The sequence below is a fragment of the Cebidichthys violaceus genome, unplaced genomic scaffold, assembly GCF_023349555.1.
Source record: "Cebidichthys violaceus isolate CVI_PGR_0920_01 unplaced genomic scaffold, fCebVio1.0.p SCAF_179, whole genome shotgun sequence".
Taxonomy (NCBI): Eukaryota; Metazoa; Chordata; class Actinopteri; order Perciformes; family Stichaeidae; genus Cebidichthys; species Cebidichthys violaceus.
In genome coordinates, this window is record NW_027176350.1 from 72,017 (window position 1) to 90,481 (window position 18,465).

Consider the following 18,465-nt stretch of genomic DNA (forward strand, 5'->3'; position numbering starts at 1 on the left):
CTGAGTATTCATTTATTAATAGTTAATGAATTATTAGTATGTATGAATTATACTATTAAATAAACAGTAGTATTCACGTCGCCTCATTTACCTTCAGTTGTCAATATAAAAACACATTTTCACCACTAGAGGGTGACGTCTAGCAGCTTTGGGTCATGACTGCAGCTTAGTGGGTTTATCTCATTATGCAGACACTTTGTAACTCAACACTAGCTCTGCGTTTACTGACTCGTATAATTGGAGCTGCCGGAGGCTCACACATTTATTACGACAGTCAAAGTTTGATGAGTGACATTTCCCTCAGCTGTTTCTATCTCACAAAGGTAGATCAATGGATATTCTACCTTTACTTTGTGCAGTCGCTGTGACTTTCACAGGTAAGACTCTTGATTTTAAAAGTTTCACTGTCTTCTGCTGTCAGTGTTCAAAATGCATTTTCTAAACTTTGTAAATCGTTGAATTGTTGAGATGTTGTTGGAAAGGTATATGTGCTCTAGGAAATATGATCTTAAATTATAAATTCAAATTGTATTAAAAAGTGTAGCTTTATTGGAAAGTGTATGATAGATTAAAACGCCTAATATGAGGCTGTTCTGATTGATAGTTAGCCCACTAGTTTCTCACTAAATAGTTTCCTTTGTTTGACTTCAGTTCCATAATTAAAATGCTGAAGATTGAAACCAACCACTGTAACTTCATTGCTCGTTTGTTTTCAATATAAAGACATCTATACTAATATATTATGGAAACGATTGTTTTTGTGTTTTTCCTTTCGGATTATGCCAATCTTTCAATCTCCACAATTTATCGTAGTTCCTCTCAAACCTGTAAATGTCTCCTCCAGGTTTGACCAAAGGAGCTGGTGTGTTGCCAGACAGTCATCTGAACAAAGCTGTGGGAGAGAAAGTGATGTTCTCCACAACAGTGACTCCATCCGAAACACCATTTCAATCAGTGACCTGGAAATTTGGTGGTAAAGATATAATATATTTCAATGTTAACAACTTCACTGAACCAGAGTACGAAGGCAGGATCACATTCTTCATATCTACTGGATCTCTGGAGCTCAGGAATCTGACTCACAATGACAGTGGAGAATACAGCGTTTCCATTGCTAAAGCTGGAGAAAAACCGAAGGAAGGGAACACAAGACTGGACGTACATGGTGAGCAAATTTCAATTTCAATTCTGAGTGGAGACTATGCATGACACTTGATTGATGAATAAAAAGTGTAGGAAAAAGCAAGTAAGTCAACTTTAAATAACATTTATTTTTTGTCAAACTACTGTTTTCACGGTCAAGAATAAACATTTATGCTCAATTTACTTCTCAATCCAAATTTTGGGATGTTTTCTCACTGATAATGAAATTTAAAGTCTATAAGTTCTACAGTAACTATGAGTTTTGAATAATTTAACTGATGAGCATTATTCTAATTTTAGTTGTATGACCCTAACCACTGATATCAACAATATGTTTGCGTTGTTTTTTTAAATACACCTGTGTACTCGAATGCATTCCTGCACAACTGTCCTGCCTTAATTTGCTTTTCATATGGAGCTCTTGTTCAGACAATCAGTAAGACATTGATGGACATTTTATGGTCATACTGTGTTAAGGTCATAGGATGATAAATTGGATTACATGATATTGAAAATGTATTCGAAAGAACAACCACCTAAAAGTACAGATTGAAAATACCACTGAGTTAATTTAATGCCAGTACTGTAAACTTTCAATGTGCAGCCACTCAAAATCTCATAAGATTATAGATTCATTCTCAGTGTTTCCTATACTGTACTTTTGTTATGTGGTGGCAAATGTAAAACCATTTTGTTTTTCATCCACAGTGCCAGTTTCTGATGTCATGGCGACTGCCAGCAGCACAGACTTGCTGGAGGACAGCTCTGTCCGTCTGTCCTGCTCCTCCTCTGGATCCTCTCTCTCTTTCCTCTGGCTCAACAGCAGCTCTGAGGTTACAGCCAGTGACAGAGTTCAGCTCACTGATGGAGGCGCCAATGTCACCATTAATGTGACGCGCTACGACCAAGGACCATTCAGATGCAATGTGTCCAACCCTGTCAGTGATGACACAAGTGGTCTAATAAACCTCTTCATCAGCTGTGAGTTATTAACCTACATGCTCAGTTCTTCATCTGACAACATCTGGATGCAAACAGAGATAGAAAGTTTAGATTGTAACAGCTTCGTGAGGAGTGGCCTTGTGTTGTGTATTTTGTCCCCGTTATATTGTATCCAAAGTATTAGAAACACATTTTTCAACCTTATGGAATCAATCAAACTACAGCACAATGCCAACAAAATTATTGTACAGACGGTTTCATTTAGAAATTGTTTATTGCAGGCTTGTTCCGTTACATTTCAGGTCACTTGATATATGATAATGCAGTTGTGCATACTATATTTTTGCTGTGGTTTTCCCTACATATAGATGGCCCAGATAATATGAATCTGAAAATATCTCCGTCACAACAATACCATGAAGAAGGATCAAACATCAACCTGTCCTGTTCAGCTGACTCCAGACCTGATGCCCAATATACGTGGCTTCTGAATGGAGATCTACTGTCTGATACTGGACCAGAGTTCAGACTGATGGACATTCAGGAGAGTAAGAGCGGGAACTACAGCTGTCGAGCCAATAACAGCAAAACTCTGAGATCTATAAAATCTCTGCCTGCAGCCATCTCTGTACTGAGTAAGTTCAATGAAATGTTTTGTTCAAAGAAATACGGATACAAAAAAGAAGGTATGTACCTGTGATGGTATCAGATGAAGCTTTCTTAAAGCTGGGGTAGGCAGTTTTCTGGAAAAGGCAAAAAAAAAAGAAGTCAGAATTTGCAAATACAGCCCTCCTCCTGCAGCTCTCCCTTCTCTGTGCTAAGCCCCTCCCATTAGACAGCAGCTGGATTATTGTGACATCACAAGATCATTCCAGACAACAACCTAAAGAGGTTAACAAAAGGCCCATCCATGTCTAAAACGCTTCGTCTGTATTGACGTGACTAATTACATTTATTCTCAGCCTCTTTTAGACTCTTTTTGAGAAGTCTGTCTTCCTTTTATTGGGTTGCTTTGCAGTGTAGACAGTTGTTGCAAATGCTGGAATAGCTCATTTTACTGCAGGATTTCCTGCCATTGAATCAGGCTTTCACCATCTGGGATGTGTGTGTGCATCTGCATTTGTGGTAGAGTTTATAGGAACGCCCTCTCTCTGAAATGACCTGTGATTGCTCAAAGTCTCCTGTCACCAGGTTTCTAAAGCCTGAAAACAGAGCCAAGAGGAGGTTCAGAAGTCTAGTCTTCTCTCAGACCACTTGTATCACAATATGCTGAATGTTTATTGGGGATATTTTTCCCAATGACGCCCGTCTCCCCCAGCTGTAAATTGAAAAGGTTGTATTAAGCATTTGTGGAACAAAAAGAACAATACAAGATACATCTGCAATTGTTGACTGTACAGAGACAACTGAGGCTCAGAATGAAAAATGTTTGAGGTCGGAAAAAAAATGCTTCTTGGAGTGGCCAATAACACAGTTGTGGCAAGAAAATATGACTATTACACAAACTGAGGACAGTCATAGTTTAACACATTCACCGTGTAAATGCACGTTACTTGTTATAACTGCAAAATCTTTACAGTTATCTAGTCTGATCACAGACTTTATCTCCTTTCACATCTTACAGTTGCTTTGGAGTGATTGATAATGAAACTGCCATTCAGTTTGATTCTGAGGCATTAACTTGCAAGGTTATCTGTTGTGTTTACAAGGTGAATGTGGTCATGGCTGATTAGGTCAAATAAACAAGGTACGGTTAGCAAACTCTGGTTAAATATTGCACTAAACAACAGATAGTATGCGATAAACAAAGTAAACATTCCCGTGACAACATGTCTATGTCCAACTCACATACAGACCGTGAACGTCTAATCATTATCATTTATCATGGTATCATTAAAATGGGATTCATATTCGCTCTCCACATTGCTCCACTCTACTGAACAATGAGCCCTTGTCCCTGAAAGGTGGTGAGTAAAACCACAATGTTTTTCACCCACAGCGGGTGTTGCCAATGTCATGGTAACTTCAAACACAACAGACGTGTTGGAGTACAGTACTGTCCGTCTGTCCTGCTCCTCCTCTGGATCCTTCCTCTCTTTCCTCTGGCTGAACGGCAGCTCTGAGATTACAGAAAGTGACAGAGTTCAGCTCACTGATGGAGGCTCCACTCTCACTGTAGTCAGTGTGACGCGCTGTGACCAGGGACCATTCAGGTGTCAAGTGTTTAATCCTGTAAGCAATGGCACCAGTGGTCCAGTGAACCTCTCCATCAACTGTGAGTTATTGACTTATATGTGCAGACTCTTTATCCTGCACTATATGCATGCATGCTTCAAAGTTGACGGTACAGTATAATGAGGCTTCACACTGACAGAAGCTGCATGTCACGTAGAACATTCTTTTGGTGATATTTTTGTTTTGTTTTTCTACTCCTCATATGCCACACACTGTAGATGGCCCAGAAAATATTAATTTGACAATATCTCCGTCACAAAAATACTTTGAGGAAGGATCAAACATGAGCCTGATGTGCTCAGCTGACTCCAGACCTGTTGCCCTGTTTCAGTGGTTTCTGAATGGAGACCTGCTCTCTGGTACTGGACCAGAGCTCAGTCTGATGAATATTCAAATGAGTCAGAGTGGAAACTACAGCTGTCAGGCCTTTAACAACAGAACTCTGAGAAATGAAATGTCTCAGCCCTCAGTTGTCTCTGTATTGGGTAAGTTTAAATTAAGAGTATTGGATGTAGTGGATATAGTAGCGAAGCGTCAGAAAGATGGCACTTACAGTAAGTAAGTGTAAACTTGCATAATTTGTAGTGTGGACTCAAAGCAGTGTCTTAAAATGTACTAATTTCAATGGATTACTGAAAACATCAATGCTCTACCAACCTATATATATATATATATATATATATATATATATATATATATATATATATATATATATATATATATAGTATCTTATTTTTTTCATTGTTTTGTTTCAAGCTTGACATTTTTTAAAGAATCTTTTTCTGCAAAACCAACTGTACACTAACTGCCCTACACCTAACAGCTGACAGACCATGTTAGAAATTAGCTGGTGAACATAGTAGATCATTTCGCAGCTAAAGGAACATTTTTCCCTCAGGACCTGGTGGAGAAAAAATGTAAGGCAAAGCAAGTTTATTTGTATAGCACATTTCAACAACAAGGTAATTCAAAGTGCTTCACATAAAACCATTAAAAGCATCAAAACATAAGGCAAAAGAAAAGGAGATTTAAAAACAATTAAGAACATTCATTAACAGTCATTAAAACACTAAAAAGCAGTGTAAGACAATAAAATACAGTAGTAAAATGCAGAAATGCAGGAATTTGAGTAAAGGTAAAAAAGAGTGTTAATATTGAACTTATAGTGGACAGAAACACGACTCCAAAGGTTGCTTTGTATGTTCTGCATGTCTAACCTAAATGTTTGCTATTTAAACTTAGACATGGATAATGTGTCAATGTTGTGTTTATGGATGACATGCTATGTAGAGATTTGTGGTCAAAACATTGAAACAATGACATTTGGTCAAACTGCATCTGTCCACTGTTTTGAGTCAATTGTTAAAAAATCTAGTGCTTCTCCAATATTCAACGTGTGAACTGACACACTATGTTTCTAAAATGTCAATGGTATGTTGCACTCAAATAGATGATTTTTCTAAAGTATAGATTACCCAAAACTGTGTTTGACAGTCTATCAGTGTGGACAGTCTGACCCTTGGCTTGGTTATATACTTGGTTATATACTGTACCTGATTAAGGGATCAGTAGTTATGTCTGCATCTTGCAAGTTCCTTTAAATGTATTTACTCAGTCAACTCACAGTAACCGTTACTTTTGTTCCTGTTCTCATATTTTTCACACATCTGTCACCCAACAGAGAGAATATCAGGTGCTTCTATCACATCGAAAACAAACCCGTCGATTGAAGGGAACTCTTTCAACTTATCCTGTGATGCTGCTGGCTCTGTGTTTACCAGAGACTGGATGAAGGATGGCTTACATCTGACTCCAGATGACAACATGGCACTTTACGACAACAACAGAGTGCTGTCATTTAACAGTCTGAGTAAAAAAGACACTGGAGATTATTTTTGTAACGTCAGCAACCCGCTCAGCCACGATGATGCTACATACACCATGGTTGTTTTCTGTAGGTAACAAACTATACATTTACTGTTCAAAATGATGAGTGCCTTAAATAACTGTGTACTACTGAAATATTTTAGTTTGTAGGTCTGTGACACAAGAGTTTTAAATCAATTATTGAATAAGTTTGATATTCTTTATTATCTATGCTGCTTTAAGAACTTTTACAAATATCTGTTTTTCAGATGGACCAGAAAATGTTCAAATCAGGGGTCCAAGTGAGATACATTTGGAAGAGACCTTAACATTAAACTGCTTTGCTGAGTCCGTACCTGCTACTTACACCTGGAAACTGAACGGGACAAAGATACACAATTCTTCTGTTTTTACAAAAGACAACACTGAATATTCTGATAGTGGTGACTACAGCTGTGAAGTGATGAATAATATAACTGGGAGAACATTGTCAGCGGTCCATGGATTGTCTGTAACAGGTACCAACATGGTGTTGATTACAGATTTTGTTGATGGTCTTGAATATTGTTATCAACACGCAGTGTTATACGTCTGATAATCTGAAGAGTGGCAGGCTTCCTAAAGATGTTTCTTGCAGTTGTATTATTTTTTTATTCACAGCATTCTTCTATCTACCCATAATGCAACTCAATCGGCAACACTTGGGGCAGAGATTTAGGCTGTGTTCGAGATCACATACTAACTATGCATGCTACATACTCAATCTTGATGTACTGCATACTGCCTTCTAAATTAACAACTATATTACCAGTGGACTGTTCACACTGAAGTATACTCAAGCAAGACGTATCACATGACTGACAATTGGTCTCGTTGTTTACAATGTTTACGTGGGAAATAAATCAAGTGAGGAAGTAGTCATTTTCTCATAGACTTCTATACAATCAGTATATACAATCATCACAAAGAATTTGTATTGGCTTTACTTTTCAGAACCGGAAGTCTCTGCCTGTTTTTAGCCTGGCTCGAAATATCACATGACTCAGTCCAGTATAAAGGCCCACAGACGCAATGCATTGTGGGGCAGTTGAGTATGTGCAGTAAGCTCACTCATACTCAGAAATTCCCACACATGCAAGCATTTATCGCATACACAAAAATGACACATACCGTGCAGTTGCAACGCACTACATTCTCAATTTGACATCATACTCAGTGGGAATAGTGGGTTAGTAAGCAGTTTCGAACACAGCCTTTCATTTTTTTATGCTAGTGGCAACTATTGTAGCCTCGAGAAGCTAGCGGGCATAATGAGACGATGAGAGAGTTACTGTGGTTTCTGTATACATAATGGTGTAAAAAATCATGTTCTTATCCGCTGTTGTATTTCTGCCTGCTCAGGACCACCACCACCACCACCACCGCCTTATTGGATCATTGGAATAGTAATCGCAGTTTTAGTCATCTGTGGAGCAGTTGGGTACTACATTTATATCAAAAAGTAAGTGGAAAAGAGCTTTAAGATATTACCAGAGAGCCTTTTTTTATTAATAAGAATCTATCATAATTATGGTAAGGTGACTGCTCAGTATTATCAAGTTTGGACCCAAAAGCACGACTCAGAGACCAGACAGGATCTGCAATGAGAGGAGAGTCAGTACATGGCAAAGGAAGAGAGCAGACAGAAAATGTGGAACTAGATTCAGGTAGACGTTGAGGCCGTATACTTTGTTTACTCAACCTACAAAAGGTTGATGTTCAACAAAGGGTCACTTGTGCTGCTTTTGTTATACATTTTCCATATAGAAAATGCTAAGCCTGACTTCGCCTTGGCACTGTACAACTTCATAGTTTAACATTTTGTTGTTGTCAGGTATAAATATTAACCTGTGATGTATTATGTGGCTCACCAGGAGTTACATATTTGTCATCAGTGTTTCAAAACTCTTAAAGTACATAAACCTGTTTAAAAGTTTTTGAAATGTTCGCCGGTAAAAACTAAAAATTATTATTTGTAAATTACTCTTAAAAAGTACATTTTGCACTAAAATCTCTTCATGAAAGAACTACATTTCCCTTTATGTTATTTCCAATGAATATATATATATTTGATTTCAACAACATAATGTCAATATTCATATTATTTTGCAAAATTGCATATAATGCTGGTCTAATGTCTAATTTACATAATAATGATTCATTACCTCTCTCAACAGAAAACGGACAAACAAACTCTCTACTACTACTAATAGAAACCCGACTGCAGGTACAGGTATGTGTATTGTGTGTGTATTTTATATGACTATATGTACTATACAGCATTTTAGTAGGGGTCAACTTTAAATGCATAGTATGCCTGTAAATATCCTAAACATTGTTTATTTCTTATATTTTAAATTAGCTGAAGGCCAGGACAACAAAGCATATGCGGGAGGTCAGGTAAAAGTCAACCAGTGCTAACCAGATTACTGATATAAACCTGAGGCCTGAACTTCAAAGCGAATCCAACATACCCAGAGTATCTTTAAATGATCTGGCTTAACTAGCCCTAACATTGCAATCCCCCTAAGTGGTCCTATGACAGTGGTGATCACTTCGGTAGAGAACTATAAGTGAGGTAAGACGTGAACCACCGTCGTAGGATTGAAAACCCGCTGCGATGTTTCCTCGCTAACCCCAAATCCTGCTTTGTAGTACAGGCCTTAGGTTACGCTCTGTGAATGAGTTTACATGTCAAACTCAATGCCACCAATACTTTAAGTAATATAAAGTATTACTTATATAATAGTATATAAGTAATACTGTCATAAGTCTTGATGGTCCACATACATGGCTTTGATTAAAACTAATTATTTTATCACATATAGTGCACAGAAATAGTAGATACTCATATAGAATGGTGAGTTTCAAGTGATGTGCAAAGTCTTAAAATATGAGATTCTTTTTCTGTGATACATATGTGGCCAGTTTGTGATCTGGCTTGTTTATGTTGATTCAAAAGAGGCTGCTATCAGACTCATCTGGGATCTGTGTTTACCACAGCGTCCAACGTCAGACTTTGAACCAGGAAGTAGATATACAGTTGACAAAATGGAGTGGAAGTGTGTATGTGTCTTAACATCGGCAGTTTGATGCAGCTTTTATTGTTTATGCTTGTTTTGGACAATATTAGTCAGATATCCATTTTACTGCTAGTATTTCATCTGATCTGATATAACAGTAAATGTAATCTAATATTGTCTCCCTGACTTTGTCGGTTGTAGGAGTTGAACTATGCAGATATCAGTGTTTTCCAGAAGAAAGACGGCGGGACAGTGCAGCTGGGGTTACAAAGTAACTCTTCAGAATATGCCCAGATCATAGTGAACAACAATCCTCCTGCAGCTTCCTCCCCTCCTACCTATGACGCCCACCAGCAGCGAATGAAAAGGCCAGCTCCTCAGCCTCGTTCTAATGCCACAGACGTTTACGCACAAGTTTGCAAGAAATGACCGCACTGAATGTGATGTATTATATGGTAAGGTTAGACTGGAGGAGAGAAGCAGCTGACATGTGATCAGAGAAACCTGCACTTCCCTCTCAGTTCCTTTTTTATAGAGGACTAATGTTGACCTGTGTCAAAGCACTTTAGCAGTGGTTAATAATCCACCAGGTTCTAACAGTTGTTGCCATGACAGAGGTCAGGTGGTACAATGTTGTCCTATAAGCTTACCACATAATAGCTTTCTTTGTTTTAATATGTACAGTCAATGTTAAGTAGAAATATCTGATCTTGAGCATAATGTTTGACACTGGCTTGGTGTCATGTTTGACTCCACATGTGTAATTCCAGTTTAGATTCCAGTTTATGAGTTATGGATTTGTTTTCATATTTATTTTACATCTTACAAAAACAAAACATATTGGTTATTTAACAATATCTAATTTACCTTCCAGTGGTATCTGTCAGGGTATGGACACACCCTGAGCTTCTTAATTTGTCAGTACAATAGTGAACTAAAATGACCTTGCCATGGTGGAAAGATTTACACTGGTCCAAAGGAACAGTTGAAAGATCAATAGATAAATACATCTTTGTAATTTAATTCCATAGTGATACAGTTTAACTTTGTTATCCCACAAATGGAAGGTCTGCTGCCACAATAATCCAAAATGCTAGCATGCAACAGTATGCAATACGTTTTTCTCCAGTTCCACTTCAACAATAGAAGAAACAATAGTTGATCAAAGTTAAAAGAATACGCATGAGTAGTTATGAGCTTGATATCTACACCTACAATAATGACCAACCCTGTAGCCCCAATTGAAGGTCCTATAAAAGACTCATGTAAACTGTTTCCTGTAAGAAATATCTCAGTCATTTCCCGCAAGTGATCATCAGAGTAATTCAGATCATGTTTACGGTACATGTCAATAAAAGTTACTATGTGACAAAATTATATGGTGCTTTAACTCTTAGCATATCTCCCTCAAAGGCCTCAAGCCAACAGGGAAGTAATTCAAAGAAGTGAAACATTGCAACTGGAAAGCAGAAGTTAAAAAACATTTCTACACTTACGTTGTGACTTCTCAATCCTGTACATAACTTTACTGTTTGTAAATCCCACATTACAAGTTGTTGATTGTATCTTTATTCTCAGGCATTAAATGCAGTATGTTTGCACACAGAGGGGTTTCATTTGTTAATAAAGCTGAACACACTGTGTGATGGGGTTCACTTTGAGGTTAATAAAGTAGTTAAGTCTGAATAGTATTGGAGATGGTAAGGCCATCAGCAAGAACTAAGTCTCAAGTGCCACCTCAGATTTTTGTTCCTGAAAAAAACTAAAATAATAAGTAAATCCAAACCCGTTGAAAACGCGACACTATGAGAGCAGTGAGATTTGGGTTGGACAGTTAAAGCAGATTCAGATGATACTTCTCTGTAGGTTCATCAGGAGCAACCCCTTACTCATTGTTTTCACATTGTTATTTAATAGATTTACTGTAGAAATAGTGATTATAAATGCAGAGTAAGATTAATTGTATCTGTTATCGCAACAAATGCATGAAATTACAAGTACTGTATGACAAGTGTCTTGTGTCTTTCTCAGTTGTAAATGTGTATTTAAAGGGCGAGGCTTCGGATGAAGGCAGAAAGTCACATGTCTTCAGCCTGGTTCCACATTAACAGCCAGATCAATGCCATCAGACATTATATACACAAGTTCTGTTTTAGTTGCACCCTTTTTTGTTAGATGAAGAGAATGAAGTCTCCCAACCTGAGCTGATGAGTGAATGGGCGTTTGGCAGATTTCCCCACCCCCATTAGTTACTCATTAGTAAAGCTCAAACTCCATGTCAGCTACACGCATGGTTGATTTCACCTGCTTTGTAATGAAATATTGTTTTGCAAACTAAATGTTTCCCACACTTTAATCAATGTCAAACGGAATAATATAATAATGATAACATTGGGGTGTTCTAATGGTATTTTAAGGAGATAATTGGTGGACAAATGAATGGATTGTAATATATCGTGGCATCTTTAATGGATTATACGCACCGTTTAACGGGTAAAAAAAACAAAGTTGAAGCTGACCAAAATCACCTTTAAATTTACAACTTAAAAGGCTGTAATTTTTGCATTATAGGGTTGTTTTTATGGCTTTTGGTTAATTTTCAGCCTCTCTGTTAACTGTCCTGTGCCCTTACAGGACTTTTTGAGTGTTTTTATTGTTTTGGGTTTTGCTTTTTCAAATGAATTGACTCTGGCTACCATACTAAACACCTTAAACTAATATTAAAGCTTTGATATGTTTAATTCTAATTTTTGTTTCATAGTGAATTGTGTAGTATAATGATTTGTCGAGCAGTATCCTCTGTCCGCTCTTTTTATTATAACTTTTTTTGTTCAACCTAACTTTAATTTTGACTTTGTCATTTAATGCCATTTAATTTAATGCCACACCAAACTGAACATGTGATTAACGTTTGACCAAAGATAGAATGCAGTGAATGTAACGCAGGTTGTATTTGTAATAATTTTATTGCTCATTCAGATGATTAAACTACTTAAGTGACGTTTGTGCATTTGCAGACTTTTCACATTTCCTTTGTTGGATATGAAAACAAAGACAATTGTCTTTGTTTTCATATTTGCAAAGTTCATGGTACATTCCATAAATATAGCAAACATGCAAATAATCCGATGGCACAATGGCTTGTGGCTGTTATTTACAATGCCTAAGGTCAATCAATAGTGGATCATATGTGGGGGGAATTTTGAAGGGAAATTCAGTGCAGTGAAAATCTGAAATAGTCTTATTGAGTAGTCAGTTTGTTATCAAGAATCATTGTGTAATTGGTTTAATTACTGCAACACATTCAAAGTTCAGTATGATTAATAACCTTCACACACCAATGTTTACACTGTTTTGCTGTTGAAAGCTTTTCACCAGAAAAGCCCCACTTCTTTGTACACAGACGGTGTTTAGTTGGACGAGTCATCTATGATGAGAGGTAATGAGCTTTAATGTAAAATAACTCATCGTTACTAAAATAATAATGACTAATGAAACTGTTTTCACATCCCTCAGGCTAAATAAGGCAGATAATGCAATGTTTAGTGATCAGAGAATCATATTTTCTAGATTTGATGAGCAGAACAGACTGTAAAGCTGCTTTATTATTATATTGGCACCAATTTCTTGGCCTGCTGAGAGACTGCTGCAGTAAAAAAAAAATTCAGGTCATTTATTGTACTTTATATAAAGGCTATATTTAAAAGAGGAGCGAACCACAAGTAATGACAAACTCTGGTGAAACAATGCCATCTAGTGTTTGATACAAAGCTCTGACATAACTGTCCAGAACAACAGCAATTTCAACACATCTGTTTCTACTTGTCTTGTCACTGTTTTCTTCAGATTTAGACTAATCCATATTCATGGAATTTAAAAAAAAAGGTCACATCATCCCACAATTTACAAAAGTCACAAAAGCTAACTGAACCTTTGTACTGTAATTTCAGATTTCCTGTCATAGTTTAGGGAAATTTCCTTTGATAAAAGATTTCGTTATCAAGTAAATTCTGAAGTTGAGCAAGATGCTGGGTGTGACTGAAATGAGTAATGTTTTAGTGATTTAAAAAAGGAGACTCTGTAGTTCTTATTTTCATACACACAGGAGTCTGCCATGAGAAACATTACTATGATACGCTACTGGAGGGGTCTTCACTGTGTTTTGCTGGTGGCACTGATGGGTAAGAGCACTTCATTTACTGACAGATTTTTATAAACAGTAGCTTGTCACTCCAGGTTCTGATTTAAAAAACATATATATGAGTGTTTAGACAGTTTGGTATATTAAGAAAGCTGGTGATGTTTCATAGGATAAAGAAATTAAACATTGTTTGATTTTTGATTCTGCCTGAATATGCTCTTCATGTAGCCTACGGTATGTAAGGTGTTTCATTAAAGTTTAGACTAGCCTTGACTCACTGCTCTGATTTGAAATATGACTTTTATCTTTTCTGAGGTGGTCTTCACAAGGCCATTTACTTATATTAAGAATATACTGTAATTGATAATAGATAATAACAACTTAATATTGCATCATCATCGTCTGATACAACTTACTGACTCCTGCTCTTCTCAGGTGCACCAGGTTTGGAGGCCTGGGAGCAGATTTCCTGGACCGGGCAGGTCACAGCTGGTTTCAGTACCACTTTCACCTGTTCCTCTTCATGCCATCCAAACTGCATCTACACCTGGTCCTTTATGGGCCGCACGGTCAACGGGAGCAAATTAACCTGGACGCCAAATGGACTGGACAACATAGTAGATTTACAATGCAATGTGCTCAATCTGGAAACGGAGGTCTCCAGCAGTATTACCTCCATTGTAGAAATTAAGAGTAAGTAGAGCACGTTTATCACTATATCAGGTGTGCCGAGGTGGAAAATAACTATTAATACTTGAAGTACTGTACTTAAGTACATTTTTACGATAATTTACCTTAAAATATATAAAGTAGTTCAAAATGAACTCAACCTTGACAAACTACTTCCACATTGATCCATCAGTATTTGCAATCTAAATAATGTTTTATATTAATTTGTCGGTCACAGGGTCAATTTTTATGCATACTTGGATATTTTAAAGGTACTATATACAAAACTGGGAGCATTTCTATTGCCTCTCAACATGGTAATGCACACACGGAGGAAGAACAACTTAATTCTCTGCTCAGGTAGACATAACCCTTATAGATCTTTACATAGCAAATAGTTGTTTGCTGCTATACCTTCAAAAAATGTCATCATTATTATACGCACAATATGCAGAGTTTAAGTGACACACAATTTACAAGCATTATCTCTGATGTGTGTACTTCTTCTTTCGTTCATGATTTTATAATCTTCTGCTAATGTCCCCTGTTACAGATCGAGTGTCCGTGCAAATCAGTCCACCGAACACTGTCCCATCTCTCAACCAGCCACTGGATCTGGTCTGTCATGGTGCTCCAGCAGGTGACCCTTCACAGCTGGTGAACCAGGTGGTCTGGCACAAAGATGGACAGAAGGTGGGCCTGCGTGAAAATATGCAGCTGCTGCAAAACAACCTCACACTTCACTTTGACTCACCACTGCCTTCTGATGCTGGATTCTACATGTGTGAGACTTCTGCGGCGACGTTTCAACAGACGAGAGTTTTCAGCCTGGGCTACCTACTCAGCTGTAAGTGGTCATTGAGTGAAGAATAGTTTGAAGAATTTATTACAGTATTATTCACATACTGGAGTGAACTTTCTTTTGTTTTGTAGTTGATCCTTGGAACGTCAGCATCAGCGGACCTGACACCGTGTTTCCTGGCATATTGAGTACATTCACCTGCCTGACGAGCTGTACCTTAAATGTGGATTGTACTGTCAGATGGCCGTTCAGGCAGGGTTTCCCCATTGGAAGCTACTTTTCAGTCCATGAAAATGAGCTCAAGTGGACCTCTTCCATACCGGGTACTTCCCAAAACTTCACCTGTGTTGCAGAAAGTGCAGCAGTTGGACGCTCTGCTGAGGCCACCAAGTTGGTAGAAGTTTTAGGTACAGACAACTCTTTACTTGCTCCTGTGTCTGCTATCACATCAGCTTCAAGTTACATATTCAATCCAGTTTAATGACTTGATTTGTCATCTTCACACTCACACAGGTATTCCTCTCTCTGGATCAGACGCGGTGCAGCTAAGTGGATTTTCTGCAATGATCGTCAGCCTGGAACTGCTGCTGCTTATTGCTTTTTAAGCTATATTGAGTGTATTTGCACTTTTGGAAATGTTTTTCTTGCAGGACTGCAATGATAGAAAAAATACATTATCTGTTACCTGTCTTTTTCACCTGGTTACATTTGACAATGAAGCCTCTCTGATAAATGACTTCTCAGTTCATAGAAATTCAGTGGTTATTCAATTAGGTTATTCCAATTTTTACTCATCGTATACACATACATATTCAGGTTTTTTTGGAAGCTACAGTGACATAGTTGCTCACAGTTGTAATTTGTATGACTTTTATTGAGACTCTGGGTTTCAGCAATCAGCTGTCATCAAATCCCCTTGCAAATTGCATACTGTTGCCTGCAGTGTGCACACACTGGGTCATACTACGGGTTTTTGGCACACTGTATTTGACGTATTAGGACATGTCTACTAAATATTTTCCTGACATAATAAATAGCACGGTAGTATGGATATAGGAACGCAGAGTTTGACTTGAAAATTACCTGACCTGGATGTGTTACTGATTCACACGCATGCCGAAAAGAGGTTTTTGTGAAGTCAATTTCTGTCGAAAAAATAACCGACTCCTTTATAGTGATGTGTTTTTAAAATACACGAGGTTGGTGACTCAAGAAAGTCCTTCTTAACCTCCCTTAATAAACTGAACAAATAAGACAGATAAGAGAATCAATCAGAGCTAACAGATGAGGGAGACAGAGACCTCTTGTGTATATTGCTTTTATATTTTATATTATCCGTCCTTTTTGTTCTTTTGTCTTTTTTTCTCAGGATGTTGTCTCACCTGTTGCAAATGATTTTGGCTTGTGGTTTAGTTGGATGGGGAAGTAAAACTAGAAAACTATTTAAAACTATGCTGTTTATGTAAAATAACAAAAAAAGACTTGTCATTCCGCACCAGAGCCGAGTTATATATTTGGCCTCCGTTCAAGTTTCAGTTGAAACACTGCGTTTGTTTTGAAATCTACAAATCTATGGTGGTGGTACAAACAAATACAAGGACATTAATTACAAGGCGTATGTTATAATAAACCCCCCAAAACTGACTTCCTTGATCTGTTGTTGCCATCTGGCCATGAGGTGTTACTGACACTGTGTTCGTCAAAGTACATGTTTCTATTGTATTTAAAAAATAAAAAAAATATTTATTTTTTTATGACATATGACATCATTAATCATGTATTTTGAAAATATGTTTCCACAACTTTCAACTCTACTACATATACTGAGTACTTACCGAGCAGCACTCTTCATAATCAGTGGACCGTGAAGACGGATGTGGTGTCCCTGTTGACAAAATACAAAAAAATGCAAATTACATTTAGTTAAAGGCTAAAATAAATGTATACTTTGATCTTGGGGTTGTACATTAAGTTTGGAACAAAAATAAGCTATTTAACTTCTATTTAGCTACACAACAACTGTTTTTATTCTTACGTTTTCTTTTCTTTTCTCAGCCTTTTCTTGTGTTTTCTTTACTTTGCTCTTTTTTCAGTTTTGGTCATGGACTCCTGTTTGCTTTCCAAAAGGTGGTGCTGTGCTCTCAGTGACATAACAAACAATAAAATGAAGTCTATATTGAGCTATTTATTATATTTTGTGTTTTAGTTTGTATTTTAGTTTTCTTAGTTGATACAGTAAAGCTTTACAATTATAGTACAATGATAATATAATGTCCAAAGGCATATTTCCAATGTGTTCCTTACTGTGAATAACAATAGCTAAGAGTCACTCAAGGTGATTGGGCATCAATCCATCAGCAATCCAATATAATATACTTGTGTCATAATTATTGAAATCACTCCATGTCAAATAAAAATAAAAATAAATTATACAAAATGACATGCAAATCATAACTAGGCGGGTAATCTTACACTTCTAAATTTCCCATAAACAATAATTCAACCTGAAAGGATTATCAACAAACAAATGTTGATTCTGATTAGTCATGCCACCCAAGCATCCACCACACCTGTCTTGATTCTGCTCTCTTTTTGGAAAATGTGGTTCCTCGGGTCCGGGTGTTGGATTACAAAGCCAGGACATGAGGGCATCAAGCGTCACTTCAGGGCAGAAACTGAGTCGGATGTTATCAGGAGCATTCTGTGAAATGATGACGTTTATTTCTGTACAGTCTCAGAAAACACTACCTCTCACACTAACTTGAGGCCAGTAATGAAGGAAATTAACATGGAAGCATTATTCAAACTATAATCTTTGGATGTGTGGAAATGCAGGTCAGACTACATAAAATGTAATAATTCCCTGACAAGTGGTGGTAAAATTAAGTTCTGTTTTGCACACTAAACACTTTATGCTACTCCAAATATTGTACTTTTCACTCCATTTATTTGACAGCTATAGTTACTAGTTACTTTTCAAACTCTGAATATTAATAAACATGTAATATAAACATAAAATCAACTAATAAATCATACCTAATAGTGTATAAAGTATTGAAATTAAATGCAACAGCCTATTCATCTGAAAAGACAAGTAATAAATACTACTCTACATATGTACCGTTCAGTTAAATAATTAGAAGCTGTCCTTTCAATGCTGCTACTCCTACTCACCTTGATGCTCTACAAATACCGCAGCCCAGTCATCAATCTCACCTCCTGTGTGTCAGCTACACAACACAGGTCTGCTCAGATACTGAACTTTGCACCACCGCAGCTCAAATAATGCCACAGGTGTTTACTGAGTGGTATTGTGAAAGGTATAATGGTTTGCCTACTCAACGTGTAATGAGAGAAAAGACAGCACTTCTTAATGACTGAAAGAGATGAGACGTGCACTGATTGAACTGTGAAAATACAAATTTATCAGCTGGTTGGTCATATAATCCAGTGTATGGTCTTCCCTCATAAATTAAAACTAGATGGTTGTTGATGTGTTGCCGCTTGCAAGATTCAGAACACTGAGTACACAGAGCACAACAAATGGACATTATCAGCAAACATATTCTCCACAAAGCTGCTGCAGGTGTTTTCATTTTGAGTGT

At 37.2% G+C, this 18,465-nt stretch overlaps 2 protein-coding genes across 8 annotated transcripts; both read left to right on the forward strand.

Moving 5' to 3' along the window:
- Positions 1 to 239: 239 nt before the first annotated feature.
- Positions 240 to 12,249, forward strand: LOC137874245 (carcinoembryonic antigen-related cell adhesion molecule 5-like). Of its 6 annotated transcripts, none has more exons than XM_068712862.1 (12): positions 240 to 377; positions 845 to 1,165; positions 1,852 to 2,124; positions 2,454 to 2,720; positions 4,085 to 4,360; positions 4,539 to 4,805; positions 6,002 to 6,274; positions 6,456 to 6,704; positions 7,588 to 7,687; positions 8,403 to 8,458; positions 8,588 to 8,625; positions 9,450 to 12,249. In XM_068712862.1, the coding sequence occupies exons 1-12, from the start codon at positions 332 to 334 to the stop codon at positions 9,675 to 9,677; spliced, it is 2,394 nt and encodes a 797-aa protein (XP_068568963.1). In that variant the 5' UTR covers positions 240 to 331; the 3' UTR covers positions 9,678 to 12,249. The 6 variants fall into 6 exon arrangements, with proteins under 6 accessions (XP_068568963.1, XP_068568964.1, XP_068568965.1 ...); XM_068712863.1 differs by having other exon boundaries at positions 8,403 to 8,452; XM_068712864.1 differs by having other exon boundaries at positions 8,588 to 8,620; positions 9,450 to 9,615.
- Positions 12,250 to 12,577: 328 nt separating this feature from the next.
- LOC137874237 (hemicentin-2-like) lies at positions 12,578 to 16,595 on the forward strand. 2 transcript variants are annotated; one of them, XM_068712852.1, is made up of 6 exons: positions 12,578 to 12,687; positions 13,354 to 13,429; positions 13,825 to 14,082; positions 14,612 to 14,905; positions 14,992 to 15,267; positions 15,374 to 16,595. In XM_068712852.1, exons 2-6 carry the CDS (start codon positions 13,363 to 13,365, stop codon positions 15,463 to 15,465), a joined length of 987 nt encoding a protein of 328 aa, XP_068568953.1. In that variant the 5' UTR covers positions 12,578 to 12,687; positions 13,354 to 13,362; the 3' UTR covers positions 15,466 to 16,595. The 2 variants fall into 2 exon arrangements, with proteins under 2 accessions (XP_068568953.1, XP_068568954.1); XM_068712853.1 differs by lacking the exon at positions 12,578 to 12,687 and having other exon boundaries at positions 13,295 to 13,429.
- The last annotated feature ends 1,870 nt before the right edge of the window (positions 16,596 to 18,465 follow it).

What these genes read in the sequence shown, in the direction of transcription:
- LOC137874245 (XM_068712862.1), top strand. Translation starts at nt 332, where the DNA reads ATGGATATTCTACCTTTACTTTGTGCAGTCGCTGTGACTTTCACAG. An exon ending in AGTCGCTGTGACTTTCACAG is followed by an intron (nt 378 to 844) that starts GTAAGACTCTTG and finishes TGTCTCCTCCAG; the next exon opens with GTTTGACCAAAGGAGCTGGT. An exon ending in TACTACATTTATATCAAAAA is followed by an intron (nt 7,688 to 8,402) that starts GTAAGTGGAAAA and finishes CTCTCTCAACAG; the next exon opens with AAAACGGACAAACAAACTCT.
- LOC137874237 (XM_068712852.1), top strand. Translation starts at nt 13,363, where the DNA reads ATGAGAAACATTACTATGATACGCTACTGGAGGGGTCTTCACTGTGTT. An exon ending in TTTGCTGGTGGCACTGATGG is followed by an intron (nt 13,430 to 13,824) that starts GTAAGAGCACTT and finishes TGCTCTTCTCAG; the next exon opens with GTGCACCAGGTTTGGAGGCC. An exon ending in CCTGGGCTACCTACTCAGCT is followed by an intron (nt 14,906 to 14,991) that starts GTAAGTGGTCAT and finishes TTTGTTTTGTAG; the next exon opens with TTGATCCTTGGAACGTCAGC.